Source organism: Mizuhopecten yessoensis, unplaced genomic scaffold (assembly GCF_002113885.1).
Source record: "Mizuhopecten yessoensis strain PY_sf001 unplaced genomic scaffold, ASM211388v2 scaffold3627, whole genome shotgun sequence".
Lineage (NCBI taxonomy): Eukaryota > Metazoa > Mollusca > Bivalvia > Pectinida > Pectinidae > Mizuhopecten > Mizuhopecten yessoensis.
Genome location: NW_018405139.1, coordinates 235543 through 251436, shown reverse-complemented (window position 1 = coordinate 251436; position 15894 = coordinate 235543). Strand labels below are relative to the sequence as shown.

General features: G+C 35.3%; 1 protein-coding gene and 1 long non-coding RNA gene across 4 annotated transcripts in view; one reads left to right on the top strand and one right to left on the bottom strand.

Annotated features, from left to right (window-relative positions):
* LOC110447840 overlaps positions 1-15291 on the bottom strand; it is a 38533-nt gene extending 23242 nt beyond the window's left edge. The window contains exon 1 of one of the 2 annotated variants that reach the window (XM_021493781.1): positions 15112-15291. In XM_021493781.1, coding sequence (XP_021349456.1) covers positions 15112-15148 — 37 coding nt within the window. In that variant the 5' untranslated portion in view covers positions 15149-15291. Of the gene's footprint in view, positions 1-408; positions 616-15111 lie in introns of those variants that run through there. The other variant, XM_021493782.1, reaches the window with a different exon arrangement.
* A 59-nt stretch (positions 15292-15350) lies between these two features.
* The window catches only part of LOC110447831, a 2809-nt gene continuing 2265 nt past the window's right edge, over positions 15351-15894 (top strand). For both annotated transcript variants that reach the window (XR_002462640.1, XR_002462642.1), the window contains exon 1: positions 15351-15473. This is a non-coding gene — a long non-coding RNA (uncharacterized LOC110447831). The remainder of the gene's footprint in view (positions 15474-15894) is intronic.

Below are 15894 nucleotides of genomic sequence, written 5' to 3'. Positions count from 1 at the left end.
TTACAATTTCAACATCGGGGTCCTGCCTATATTCTGCCCAGTGTTGCATTACTGTACGGACGATAGTGTGAACCTAATCCAGACGAAAGTTGACCACCACAATAATGAATTGTTCCAGGCAGATTGGTCGTGTTTTATCTGGCCATAAAATCGTCATTTAATAGTACAATAGTTACTTAGTGTAATGAATTTACCCGGAGATATCATTACATTAGGACAAGAACTCAATACTCCGGAAACCCAACACCTATGGACGTACATACATTAAGGGAACCTGTACAGATACTGGTTGACCTTACGAAATGTATACATCGTAGAAAAGCAACGAAGGAATGGACATACAATCTGTAAATACCACATATCCCCAGATCCTATAATGCTGAGAATGGTATATAAAAGTGTCCTTACCTTATTTAGCCTTTTACATAATAGATGAGTACTCAAGGTACATCACAGCTAGTGAAACAATAAACTTCTCCTTAATTCGCCTGTACATTTTGTACTATCATGGTATAATTAGGGTCACTCAGTACACTACCACAGCATACTAGAGAAAGCCCCAGGACCATGCAATGGGCCGACAGCTCCCCGTCTGTGGGGATAGATCTTGTGTATTGGGTATAGCTCTATCACCTATACTGGTAAAAATGTCATCTGCCAATATCACCTGTACAGGTAGAACGACAGCGACCAGTTCATGAATATTAAATATAATCAATACTTTTCCAAAGAGACATTTACATTCAGGTAGATGTTTTATTAGCAGGTCCTAGTTTATATAACACATAGCTTAATCACAACTTACTGCAAAGGTTTACTATAAAAAATATAAGATATTTGTAATTAAAAGATACTAATATTTATATTTATAATATACAAGGTATTGGTCATGTTCAGAAATATCTAAACAATCACATTTTGAAAGTTTGTATAGGATTTGTTAAGCTAACCAGACTTGGAACAATCAGGACCCAGATTTCTATCTCCACGTTAAGTGACGACTCAGAATACACCACATAATCAATTACATATCAGACATGTTACTATTTATATCATGGAAGGCTTTATTTAGTTTTTAAAGTTGGTATACCAAAACATGCCATCCAATCTTTTGATTTGCGATTATGCAACCCATTGCATTTCGTCACTATTTCCTGTTGGTCATATAGTATATGTAGAAATCACTGTTTCATTTTGGCAGGAGTGCAATATGTGATTATGATCACCATCTTAATCCATACTTTGTGGAAGTTATATTCTTTATGATCAGTATTCCTTAGAATGTAGTACATGTACATGTTAGCTTTTGAATGGTCAATTTCTCTATTTGACAGTTATGAATGGTGTCTCTTTTCTGCAGTGACTACCGTACATGTCTTTCTAAGCTTTGATCTGATCTTTTTGATACTTATGCAATGGTTCATTCCGTTCCTTTTTCTTCCCTTTTTGAAGTTTTATGCATGTAATATAGCCAGTTTGTCATGTCTTCCTGTTTGGCCATATACCATATGACACAAATAGTTATTCTCTTCCTTTTGTCACATCATTTACAAGTAACCTGTATGGTTTGTCATTGTACTCCTTTTACCCATGTTCTTGGCAGTACTGTAACACCCTGGTCATTATCTCCCTTTGCCCCGTTTTTTAATACTTCTGCAGTTGCCACTACCTTGCCTTATATTTTTTACAGTCATTCATTTGTCATTCTCTTCCATTAGCCACACCTTTTGGTAGTACTGCAGTGGTCATGTAGTGTTTCTCTTTGGTCATATCATGAGATTGGAGTGTTTACCACAGTCAGTCAGAGTTTGATTGAAAACATACATGTACATGTTGTTCTTTTCCCTAAAAATGTGGTAAAATTTGATAATTATAAAAGAAACAATCTTAGGTTGTGATCCACCGAAAAAATCTTCCTACTTAAAATCCAATCTCCCTCCTTCAAAACACAAATCTCCCTGCATTGTGTTCCAAAGGCATCACATGTATGCACTCTTCCCTTTGTTCACTCATATATACCAGGTTTAGGTACCAGCATGACAGTCATATTGATTTTGCATAATTATATAGAAACTATTACAGTATTCTAGTCATATTTTTTTTAAAGTTTTATTAGTAGTACCACAATATTTTAAAAAGTCTCCCTTTTGGCTATATCTTCAGAAAGCTATGACGTAGACACTGTATGTTCTGGTGTATAAGTTAATATACATGTATATACACTGGTAGTTAATTACAACCAATACGGTAAGGGTACAATCTGCACTGTATGACCTCTTGATTACATTCTGTGTCTATGTTGTAGTAAGATACGGTTCATACTCGGTCTAACACTACACTGTGACACAGCTAAATTATACAATGTTTATTTTTTAATTCATTGAGGTCAAGTACCTGTACTTTGCGTAAAGTGACCGTGCCACAATAAAAAATGCAGTTAAAATTGAAGTCATATAATTTTGTAAATATTACAAGAATATTGGTATGAAAAGATTTTAAATTGCAATGAAGCAAAATATAATCAAGCGAAGCCTTTTCCTGGACTGCTACAAGTGTGCTTATCTCACCAAGTTCAGATCTAAAGTTGAAGCCATGTTTACGCTATTATCAAGCATAAGCAAATTCATGAGAGAAGAATCCAACAAATAGCGATTATATGTGTTTGATTGATCCAAAAGTAATGTTTTCACAATACACATCCTATCATCCTAATTAATACACTTATATGAAGTAGTGTAAAAGAAATGATCATAATAGCAGCAGAAGCATGCCAAAATTTTACAAGAAATATTGTAATTTCAAAGGGGTCCATTGGGGCATACGTGACATTATGTAAATGATCTAATTCTTTATATGCACATAAGACAAGAGATCCCAGAGGGATCTTGGCGCCCACCATTGTACCATCTTCATTAGTTCTATGTGATCAGTTTGATCTTTTCTCTTCTTTCCTCTTATCTGTTTGATCGAGTCATGTTAACAGTAAATGCACCTTGAGAAAACTTTTGATCTAAACTTAATACTGCTGTGTATAAAAGACAACCTTCAAAGTGAGTTTGTCATTTCACATATTTAATAGTACAGTACTTAATGTGAGAGAAATAGAACCGATCATTGCAATATGACGGCCATTTTGTTTTTATGATCAGTCTCAAAACTAAATATATGCACAACTATATAGGGACCCATCAAATGATGGTGGGCTAAATATGAAATTGAATTCCTTTTTGTTTTACACCTTTGACACATTTCACACCCATTAGTGTGGTATTAACAGAAAATCAATAACTTTTGCTATGTAAGAAAACAAACAAGAGATCCCAGAGGGATCTTGGCGCCCACCATTGTACCATCTTCATTAGTTCTAATGTCATCGCGATTTTTTCTCTTCTTTTGTCTAATCTGTTTACATAAGCCAAGTAAACAGTAAATGCACCTTGAGGTAACTTTTTATCTAAACTTCATTCTACAAAAGACAGCCTTCATAGTGAGTTTGTTGCTTCACATATTTACTAGTACAGTACTTAATGTAAAAACAATAGAACCGATCATTGTAATACGAGAAAGATCTGTAAATCCTCAACAACCAGTTCCAATCGGTCTTTTCATCTTCAGCCAAAATTTCAAGACAGGAATTCAGGGATGCCAATCTGATGAGTACCTCACATAACACATATCCTTCTGCACATGACATCAACATCACTGAGGAAGGAATACATAACTTCTGAAGAACCTCAACATCCAAAAAGTTGGAGGACCTGACGACATCAAACCCGTGATATTGAAGGAACTTGCAGATGAAGTTGCACCCATACTTACCATTATCTTCCGTAACTCACTAAGAACTGGAGAGGTGCCAACAGAATGGAGATTTGCCCGTATAACACCAGCTTTCAAAAAAGGTCAACAGTACTTACCATCAAACTACAGACCTATTTCCTTGACGTGCGTGTGCTGTAAACTGATGGAACACATTATCATGAACCACATAATGAAACATGCCGAGGAACATAACATCCTGTACCCTTTACAACACGGCTTCAGAAATAAACGATCCTGCGAAACACAGCTCCTAGAGTGTAAAGATGACATCCTAAAAAAACTGGATATTGGAAAACAAACGGATCTGCTAATTCTCGACTTCTCCAAAGCTTTCGATAAAGTCTCACACAACCAACTACTCCACAAACTACATCACTATGGTATTAGAGAGAACACGTTATGCTGGATAGAGGGTTTTCTAAGGAACAGAAGGCAGATTGTTGCTGTAGAGGGTGAAATGTCAGATGAGGCCAGCGTTGACTCTTGGGTCCCTCAGAGATGATAGAACAGTTGTAGTGGCCCAGATTACAAGAACGTAGAAAAGAAACATGCTTGTCTATGATGTATAAGATCATGAACAACAAAGTAGTCATTGACCACCAAAAGTACTTCAGCAAGCCAACCAGGACATCACTTCAGCAAGCCAACCAGGACATCAAGGCATTCATATACCAACACAGTCTTGCAATTCCATCAACAAACAAAGATTGCAGGAAATGGTCAGTGAGGGACTGGAACAGCCTGCCACCTGATATTGCCACAGCAACATCACTTGAGATCTTTAAGTCTCAAGTGACTCAGCATTTCAACTAAAACCGTTCCACTGTTTTTTCCCAGTTTTTAACCTGATCCTTAAACTTTTAATAGTAATGTGCGCACACACAAACTGGCATAATCTGCGACACGTCGAAGGTGGCCGGAAATTGGAATAAGAAGAAGAATAGCCATCTTGTTTTTATGGTCACTCTCAAAATAAACAAGCACAACTAAAGACCAACGGTAACCTACATAACAAATTTGAGAAAGATCCATGCAGCACTTTCTGAAAAATAGCGATAACAAACATTTACTGTCAAAATCAAAGATGGCCACCTGTCAGTCATTTTGTTTATCCCGTCAGTCTCAAAAGTAAACATGCACAACTAGGGACCAAGGGGAATCTACACTATCAATTTGAAAAAGATCCCCCAGTACTTTCTGAGAAATAGCGATAACAAGAATTGTTTAAGGATGGACGACAGACCAAGAACCACAGACGAAGGGCAATTTGAATACCCCTAAAATGGTATCCTGCTAGTAAGACAAAGAGCAAATCTTAGCAGCATGGTACACAGGGTTTCTGTTTACCTCCATATAGCGGTATATGACCTCCTCAAATGGCTTCTGACCCTTAAAATGTTACAGGCTTGCTATATTAAAGGGTCAGAATTTGTGATTTATGCCTGGAATGCTGTTGGTATTCTTTCCCTTTCTCAGTTTTCCTAGTAACAAGTACTACAGTCAGGTACCAAGGTGTTTCTATCAAACCTACAGCTAGGTGCAACATGACTTTAAGATGACAGGCGACGGTCACTTGCGAGCAATTTGAACATCCTGTTGATAAGGTCTAAAAACTGTTATGGTCAATCAAGTGACCACAAGTTTTGTAAACACTGACCATGAGTAAATGTAGCTATTAAAAGTTTTCCAAAAAGAAACATCATTATGTGAAACAAAATGATGTCAAAAATAAGATAGAAATGTTATTCTGAGATTCATACATAATGTACTATTTTACTATTTATCAATTATTGACTTCTGTTCAAATTGTTGAGGTGAATATGTGGTTATATAGACCTGAGTTATCTGATGCTACATAATGTTTTAGTCATTAAACATGACGGAACATGTGAAAATTGTACCGACCACATGATTATGACCCCACCAATAAGGATGTAGGGAAAATATGTCATTTAATTTGATATTTTTTTTTTTTATAATTTATTCTATATAAACTTCCAGCACTTTTGATTCACTCTGTCATTCTGTATTCAGGGCTAAGTTATTCATCTCTCTTAATGTATGTAACACCTATGGTTTTACCGTTAAAGTATTAGGTGTAAATGTCATGAAATATAAAACAGGCTTTGTGTTATACGGTTCAGTAACATGAGTTCATGTTTTTCTCATTCTTTATTTTATTATCTACTCACCTGACCTACTAAGTAAACATTAAACTCAGACACTATATACAGCCCTTTGACTATATTCTATAGAACCTTATCATGAATCAGGAAAACGATGAATCAAATTACAGTGATAATCTCACTTAACAACTCGTATTTAATTTCAAAGAAAAAAAATGGATTTCCAATATGTTTAAGTTTAAGTTTTATTTATTCACTCCGACACACTTACGTGTGTAACAAGAGGTCACATACATATAGTAAGTATGATACATGGCGTGTGATGTACACAATTACAACATTGTACATAGCATAGATACATATAGAAGTACACAAATAGTACAGAAATTAAGTTAATATTTTTTCAAGCTTTTCTATGAATTTACAAAGTTTTGTGTAAATTTTTACATTAAATATATTAAACAATCCTTGCATTTTTAATTGACTTGGATAAGTGAAATAATATTTTGGTATATATTTCTCTCTTAGACATTTAACTAAAACACTTTCACATATAAATAAGTAATGAAATTCATCTCCAATGTACAAATTACATAATGTACAGGTTCTTTCTTGACGAGGAATACCTAACCATCTTCCTTTTTCTATGGGTAAATGCATATTGCAAGAACGGAATTTACACATTATTTTCCTATCATTTGTATTAAGTTTAATTAAATATTTTTCTTGTTCAAACTTTGTCTTTAATATTGAATATGTTTGTCCTCTAGAGGAGTTAAGAATATTATCAAACCATTTCTGTATAAATTGATCCTTCAGTCTACTTTTCACAAGCCTCTTAATTTCGTCTTTTGAAAAAGAACATGTAGATTGATAGTACCACACATAGTTCAGGCCAGTTTGAGAAAAAATATCTTTAACATATGCGAGCCATTTAAATAACATAGTTCCATTTTCATGTAATGTATACATAAGCTTATAAATAGTACTTGATAACTTACTAGAGGTAATCAACTTATGCCAGAATACTATTATTCTACATTTAATTTCGATGTCTAGTGGGTATCTTCCAAGCTCACCATAAACAATGAAATTTGGTGTACTTTTTCTTACATTTAGTATATATTTACAAAATTGAAGATGGATTTTTTCTATAATATTTGTGTTTTCAAAACCCCATATTTCTGATGAATACAGAAGAACTGGCATAATTAATGAATCAAATATCTTCAATTGTAGATCAACTGGTAAAGATATGTTTCTCAATTTCTTATAGACAGCAAACACTGATTTCTGTGCTTGTTCAACAATTTTTTTCCTTGCTTTAAAGAAGCTACAACTAAAATTAAAGAATAATCCTAGATAGGTATACCCTTCCAGTATTTCTAATTCTACGTTACATAATGTAAAATGGGGAGTTCTTGCACATTTTCTTTTTGAAAAGATGACAATTTTAGTTTTTCCTGAATTGATAGTTAACTTCCAAGTATTACAGTATTGTTCAAATTCATTTAAAGCTAACTGTAAACCATCTGGTGTTTCTGAAAACAGGACAGTATCATCGGCATATAAGATAATGAATAGTTTGAGATACACTCCAATGTTATCAATACATAATTTGTCTATTGTTTGAAGACAATTTACATTTTTTTCAACAAGATAAGTTTCTAAATCATTTAAATAAATTGCAAACAAAAATGGCGATAAATTTTCGCCCTGTTTTAAACCGATCTCACAATTGAACAAATCCGACTGTTCACATCCATTTTTAACACATGATTTGGTTTTATCATATAGCTTATAAATAATATTGAAAATTTTTCCAGTAATGTTGCTTTTTTGGAGCTTTTTCCACAGACCAACTCTCCATACAGAATCGAACGCCTTACTAAAATCGATGAACGTACAATAAAGTTTTTTTCCTAATGAAAAATATATTGAGATTAAAGAATACAATACAAACATGTTATCGGTTGTAGAATGACCCTTTCTAAACCCAGCTTGTGCACTGCTTATCAGGTCAAATTCGTCAGAAATTTTATTTAAACGATTATTAATAACCGAAGTGAAAACTTTGCCAAGGCACGAGACTAAAGTGATCGCTCTATAATTATCCGGATCTTTTGGATCGCCTTTGTTTTTATATACTGGTTTTATAATACCGATCTTCCACACATCTGGTATAGACGCAGTATTCAGAATAAGGTTAAATATTTTTTGATAAATTGGTAAAAATACATCCATTGTACTTTTTAGATATTCATTTAGGATTTGATCTATACCAGAGGCTTTACTATTCTTCAAATTGATTAAAGAAAATTTAATTTCATCAGTGGTAATTTCACCATTCAGATAATCATCAAAAATACTATTATCAGGATTTTCCAGCTCAAAATCGTCATCATCATAAACAGACTTGTTCAGATCCTTAAAGTATTCATATAATTCAGTAATACATATATCAGCATTACCTTTCTTTACAGATCCGTCACATTTATTCAAAATATTCCAGAATTTTTTTGAATCCATTCTAGCAGTATTTCTTAACTCGCTTGACAATTTCTCCTGATAATTTCTGTAATTTTTATTCAATGTTTTTCTATAAACTTTACTAGCTCTATTGAGATTAGTTTTATTTATAGGATTATTTACTTTGTGAAATAAGGCCTTGGCTTTATTAAATTCAACTCTGTTTAAGTGGCATTCCCTATTAAACCAAGGTTTATTATCACATCTCAACCTCCGTTTCCTGTAAGCATTGTTACTACCAAAAACCTGCTTAGCAGAGCCTTTGAACAATTCACTAATTGAGTTTACAATGTCATTAATTTCGTTATTGGTTACATTGTCGTGTTGTTTATTTAATAATTCATTTAATTTATCATTAATTCTATGGAGATTACCTCTTTCATCATCTAGTATATGTTTTACAAAATCTTGTTCTTTACAGGATTTCCACTTTGTATATCGATTTTCATGACATTCGGTATTATATATACATTCATCAGTTAATTTACAAAGGCTAAATACAAGTCTACAGTGGACATCTGATATGAGTGGGTCAAAAACTTTGATTTCAAAATCTGTTGTATACCGAAACATATCTGACGACAGCAATAGATAATCTATAACGCTGACATCACTACATGTAGTTTTACCTATTTGTGCATCATTTCCAATCCGACCATTGGCAATATACATATTATTTTGCTTGCAGAAGTCAAGCAATTTATTGCCATAATTATTAACTTTAGCTTTACATTGACTAGCCCTTCGCAGAGGAACATTATATAATTTCAACTTTTCAATATCATAGAGATATGAGTATAGCTCATCATTTTCATCTAAGTTTAATGAACGAATGAAGTTATCATCTGGTTCTACAAAATCATCTCTAACTTGGGTTTTAGCATTAAAATCTCCGACTATGGCGACTTTGTTACCATGATGGGATAATTCTATCATCTCCCTTTCAATTTCATTGAACGCTTCCGGGGATGCATACTTAGTATTTTCGGGAGGTATATAAACACATCCCAGTAGAAAATCTAGATCAGAGTTCACAACGTGTTTTGAAAAATTTACCCACAATACATATTCTGATAAAGTTTTAGGAAAAGTCAACATCGACTTGAGAGTTTTCTTAAAAATAATTACTATACCACCAGATTTTTTATATGCATTAGTTCTACATTTAGCAAAATATTCATAGTCAGGCGGTAGTTGTAAATGATCCAGATTATCAATCTTGCTCTCTGCAAAAATAAGTATGTCATGTGCTAGGATTAAGTCTTCAAACTCAGGCAAAAGTATCTTAGACTTAATACCGCAAACATTAAGGAAAGTAAACTTGATAGTGTCTTTATCAATGTCACGGGGTTGACCTCTTGTCGCGTCTCCCTACATGGGGCGACTGTCATTGCGGGGGTTTGGCACGTGACGAGCATTACGGAACTGATGCTGACCACTAGGGGGCGTGGCTGTCTGCCGTCCTTGGGCCGATGAGTGCCATCCAGGTCCTCTGCGAGAATCAGGAGGATGATCTCGGCCTATGGGAGGATGACTAGGATGATGATGCTGAGGTGGGATGTAAAGGTTACCGTCAATGTAGAGTTTATCACCTAGCAGGCGAGCGTGCCTTCCATGCCTCTTGGCTTCCTTAAACACCGGATAGAGTAAACGTCGCCTGTCATTTATTTCCGGCGGGAATTGCTCAAATACAGAGAATTCTCTTTTCCCCGCTAGTTTTGGGGCAGCCTTCAACACTTTGTCTCTATCTTTTCTGCTAGAGAATTTAGCTACTATGGACCTAGGTTTATTATCGGATCTTTTCCTCAGCCTATGGGCAACATGAAGCTGCATTTCCTCTTCAATACCGAGTTCCGTCTTGATGAATTCCTTCACAACAGCCTCGGTGTCTTCATCACGGTCAACATCTGGGATTCCTCCAAATAACAGGTTGTCCTTCATCGATCGTGTTTGGATCTCGAGTATTTGATCTTTCAGTAGGCGATTTTCTTCCCGTACCTCCTCCCGTTCAAGTTCCACTTTGCTGACTCTCTCTTCAAGAATGGAATGGTCGAAATCCGCACCCTCGAGCTGTTCACTGTGTGTTTTAAGTTCACGTTTAACGCCTGATAACGAACTCTCCATACTGCTAAACTTGCCCTCGATGACACTGAGTCTAGACATGATTTGATCCAGTGTATCCAGCTTAGTTAACCGTTGAAATATGTCTCGAAGAATTTGATCACTGAAGTGTGGGGAAATGGTGTCAGGAGTAGGCGAGGTTGCCTGAGGGAACATCAACTGAGGATTCGCAGGAGAACTGGGGGGTATACACGAGCTTTGCATAGGGTACTGCGGGTACTGCGGGGCAGGTTGGAAACATGGTTGCGTGGCGGCCACATTACCATGTGGGGTACCATAGAGATCTCTATGTGCCATAGCCATTACAGTACTCGTGTCCGTATGAGATCTATTACGTTTCTTACCCATGGGCTACACGTGCACACAGTTCAAGGTCATACTGGTTAGTTTACCGTTCTTACACAGTAAACGCACATTAAAATCCGTATTATACAAAAAGATGAACATGTATATGTACATGTACGAATAAACGTTCATAAATAAACCACAGCTTTCCAGGGTGTAACTCCAGTACTAACATACATGTCACATAGGTGAGTATAGTAGTCTGCACGTGCAACACAGGTATCGTTCAGGTACATGTGTGTACCTCAGGTATACAGGTAATGAATGCTATTATGGTCCGCAAAGGGGATATTTCAAAATATTTTTTCAAAATAATGTTATCATTATGTTAGAAATGATCTCACCGTCACACAGTCCAATATTGGGGACTTTCCGGGGTTACTAGAGAGGCATTCTCAGGATAAATTACCGGAGCTCCTTCATACGCTTCTAACCCAACGCCGCCATGTTGTTGTTGCCTTTGTTATATGTTAACATGATTTCTTTGATATGGATAACATTTTTGTTTAAAGCATTTACAAAATGCACAACTTATAGACCCAAACTATGTTGAACTTCTTTGAGAAAGTTCAAATTATAGAGAAAAAAATGCCTTGTTACAGGGGTGTAGAATTTCACTAGCCCGACACCCAGGCCAAGTACATTTTATGTCATATTCAGGGCAATTGAAAAATTGTCAATATTTACTACGAACATAAAGGTCAAGCTAGTAACCTTTCTTTAAATTTGCCTGCAGGAAAGTACTTTAAATGTGAAACACAAATTACTTACAATTGTACATAAACATTAATGCATTTTACATTTTAATATAATTGTTTAATGATTAAGACATATTTTGTTGCTATTGAACTTAACATTGTTTACATATATATTGTATTAATCAGCTTTTTGAGTACATCCAGATAATAATTATTATTAATACTGTGTGACCATAATATATGTTATTCAACTTGAAGCAAATGCAATTTGTACAGTATTGCTCTTTGAAGATATAACAAGAGGCCCAAAGGGCCTGTATCGCTCACCTGTTTCTTTTGTTAAATGAAACTGACATATAGGTAACTTCAGACCAAATTTGGTAACTAGAACACAAGATATTTTAATATCTCTTAAAAGGTTCTTAAAAATTAACCCACATTGACTTTTGACTCCAGCTCACAGCTGGTCTACATAACATACTCATGTATCATGACTCTAAACCAATGGTTCTTAACTCATTCATGATCACCCCTGAAGACACATTTGAACTCTTCCATTTCATAGGCTGGAATAGTTCATTATGAAATTTCAGGGGGGAATGAGTTAAGATATTGTTGTTTGAAGATTTTAACATATGCTTGACCCTTGTGAACTTGAAAGTAGGTCAAAGTCATTTTAATGAGGAAACTTTTTAACACTCCATCCCAGGTACCTACCAAAAGGTACTGGCAAAATACCATGACTTTGGGGGTTATGGAACTTGAGAAGAAGATTATTGAACCTTTTAACCCATGTTGACCTTGAAACTAGATCAAGGCCATTTTAATGAGGAAAGGTTATAGCACTCCATCCCAGGTACCTACTAGCCAAATATCATGACCCTGGACCTTATTGAACTTGAGAAGAAGATTGTTAATGCTTTTAACTCATGTTGACCTTTGACCCCTGACTAGCACTGAAAGCTGACCTTTGACTACATTACTATAATAAAGAAAAATATTCACATAGCCGGTCTTCATAACACACACAAGTATTATGACTCTATAGTCCAAATGGTACTTGGGATATTGTTGTTTGAAGTTTTTAACATATTTGACCCATGTGACCTTGAAACTAGGTCAAGGTCATTTTGATGAGGAAACTTAATAGCACTTCATCCCATCTACCTACTGTCCAAATACCATGACTCTGGGCCTTAAAGGGTTTTACCTGCATTGACCTTTGACACCGGCTAGCAATTCAAAGTTGAACTTTGACCTCATTACAATAATCAAGGAAATGATTCGCACTGATGGTCTACATAACATATCCAAGTATCGTGATTCTAGTCCTTATGGTCCTTTAAATATTGTTGTTTGAATTTTTTAACATATTTGACTTGTGACCTTGAAAGTAGGTCAAGTTCATTATAATGAGGAAACTTTAATTTATAGAACTTCATCCCATCTACCTACTAGTCAATGTAGTCAGTTCTTCAGAAAAAGTCGTTCAAAAGAAAAAGTTGATGATGATGTGACTGATTCAGAAAGTGGTTGTGAGACTTCATCCACTTACTGGTAATTAAGGATTTACTAAGGTTGTTTTTGTTGCTTCTGTATTAACATTTTTAGAGAAATATCATGATCGTTTACATAACTGTCAAATCTAGGAAGACATGCACTATTCCCAGACAATATCTATATAAACATTGTATATTGTGAGGTTTATTTGCATAAAAACTGTTTTGAAATTCATGGTCTAGTTTCTGGAATAAAGCATGAAATACGAAGCTGAACTGTTTACATTTTTTTTAGATGACCAGATCTTTTTTCAGTAACTAAGGAATGACCCATATGATTGGTAGCACAGTTATTGGATAGTTTACTATTGTTCACAAGTTAGACAATTGGATTTCAAAACTTCTGTTTTTAAAAGAGCCTCACAATCTACACTATTACGTATCAGACAACAATGGATCTATGGCCCGATCTATATGATATATCACGGGATAAAAGTTGACTGTCTCATAAATAAACTGTTCATTCAAAAAGCCAACATTTTGTCATATAAATGGTTTTAGCAAAGCATCAAGGGTAAATTTAAACTGTGTACACCATGTGAAGAAAGGATGAACCTGAAGTCTTTCAGGTTTTATAACACTACAAGTTAAGTCTGCTGAAGCTGCACTACTTTAACATCATAACACAAAGAATATGAAGAAACATCTGAATCTAAGTGCTAAAGTCGTCATAAGGTACCCAGGACAGTCTGCCACTGTACCTCACAACAATGGGTAGGACTATGTATATATGGACGAAGTGATCGCATCTGGCGATATCTGCACGGCCAGACCAGGGTGCAAACCTGGGATCCTCCGAACTCTAGACGGGAGCTCTAACCAATTGAGCTACTTGGTCGCCAACAATCGACCAAGTCCAGTTCCACTACATTCATCCCTCCTTTTTCTTCGCCCCCGAACACAACTATTTACAACCAATGTTCAGGTATCCCTTTGCCAAACGTACACCAAATGCTTGAAACAAGTATCGGTCACTGGCACCACTGTAAAGGCAGAAAAAATACATGGCCACACTGTGGTTTTAACCCGAAACCCTCCGTCTAAGCAGACACTAGCGCTCTAACCTACCGAGCTACAGCCTGGGTCGTAGACAATCGACCCAGTCCAGTTCCACCACATATTTATTGACTGTTTGGGCATAGGTGTCACCCTTTACCTGACTGTGCCTCTGACCACCTTGTTGTACACACGGAACTTCAAAAAATGAAGGAGCTCTCATAAAATGTCTATCTTCAAAGCAGATGCCTTCAATGGCTTCATTTATCCATTGTATTCAATTGTTCAAACATTGACCAGGTCCAGTACACTCTGCCGATTGAGCTATATAGCTATATACACCTATACATTATAACTGTATTGAGCTATATATTCTCATATTTCAATTTTCAAGTCGCATACAACAATAAGGTTTATGGCAATGTTGACTACAAAAAGCATACAGTTAGATTTTTATTTTCATTTTTCATAAATGTAAAATTTCCGATTTTTTTACATCATTATTTTTTAAAAAGAATATTTATATTTAATGTCTTTTGTTATCAACCTAATGATACAATCTTCTTTTAAGAGCGACTTTGTTTCGTTTTCCTTAAAAAAGAAAATCACTTGAAAATAGCTCAAAAGACCTATTTCAGATAGGTCAATAGATCGAGCTATTACTATAATATAGCTCAATCGGCAGTGTACTGGACCTGTTGACATCTAAGCATGTGTCTTTTGAGTGGCTTATAGTTGATTTGCGTATGACAAGCAGAGAAAACCGCTTGTTACGTTTATTAAATTTAATTTTCAAATGAATTGATTTTGTTTTAACGATCAGCTACTAGATGTATCACTCAGCTGGCAGTGACATAGGTATGAGGTCAAAGGTAAACAGTAATACTGAAAACAGCTGTCAAAATTGTACAATACCTTTTCCGACTGCTGCCATGATGAAGCGTCTCAACATTTTGCAGTGATACTAAATGGTGAGATCTCCATCGTTTCTTGTGCGTATTCTAGCTGAACTATTACCAGGAGCAGTTATATTTACGTTCCGTTTCGCTCAAAATTGTCAAACTTGTCCCAAACAGACGCCATGATTACTTAGATACTAACATTTCGAGCCTCCAATATAAAAGAGTTCCAATTAAAAGAGTGTCCGTTCTAAGGTCCGTTTCAATATTTAGGCCGTCATTTTTTTATGAAAAAAAGTCATCTGATACGGCTTCAGGGACCAGTTGATATCCGGTAGAAGAAGAAACGAACTTTTACTGCCTATTATTTTGTGGATGGTACATGAAAACAAACTTCAAAGGGTCTTGGAAAGATATATTTTTTAGATAAATATTTTCGGAAGGACTTTTATATGCCGTTGAAAACTGTTTTATTTATATAAAGTTATTGCAAGAAAATCATAGTAACTACGACAGTTTCTATGTTACTAGGAATACACTAAACTAGACACAAAACATGCATATTCTATATTTAAAATTTAATTGCCGTCGACTTGCATATTTGTAACCAATCTGTACCATAGTTCGGATGGATCACCATTCAGTTGCGGCTGTGATAATGTCTTAGAATCCAAATTCAGTATGACCTAGATATTATCGTGTCCCTCTTTTATATTATAAATTCTACACTATTAAGCATGTATCATCTGTGAGCAGTGGCGGATCCAGAGGATTGTTTTTGGGCTTCAAGAACCCCCCC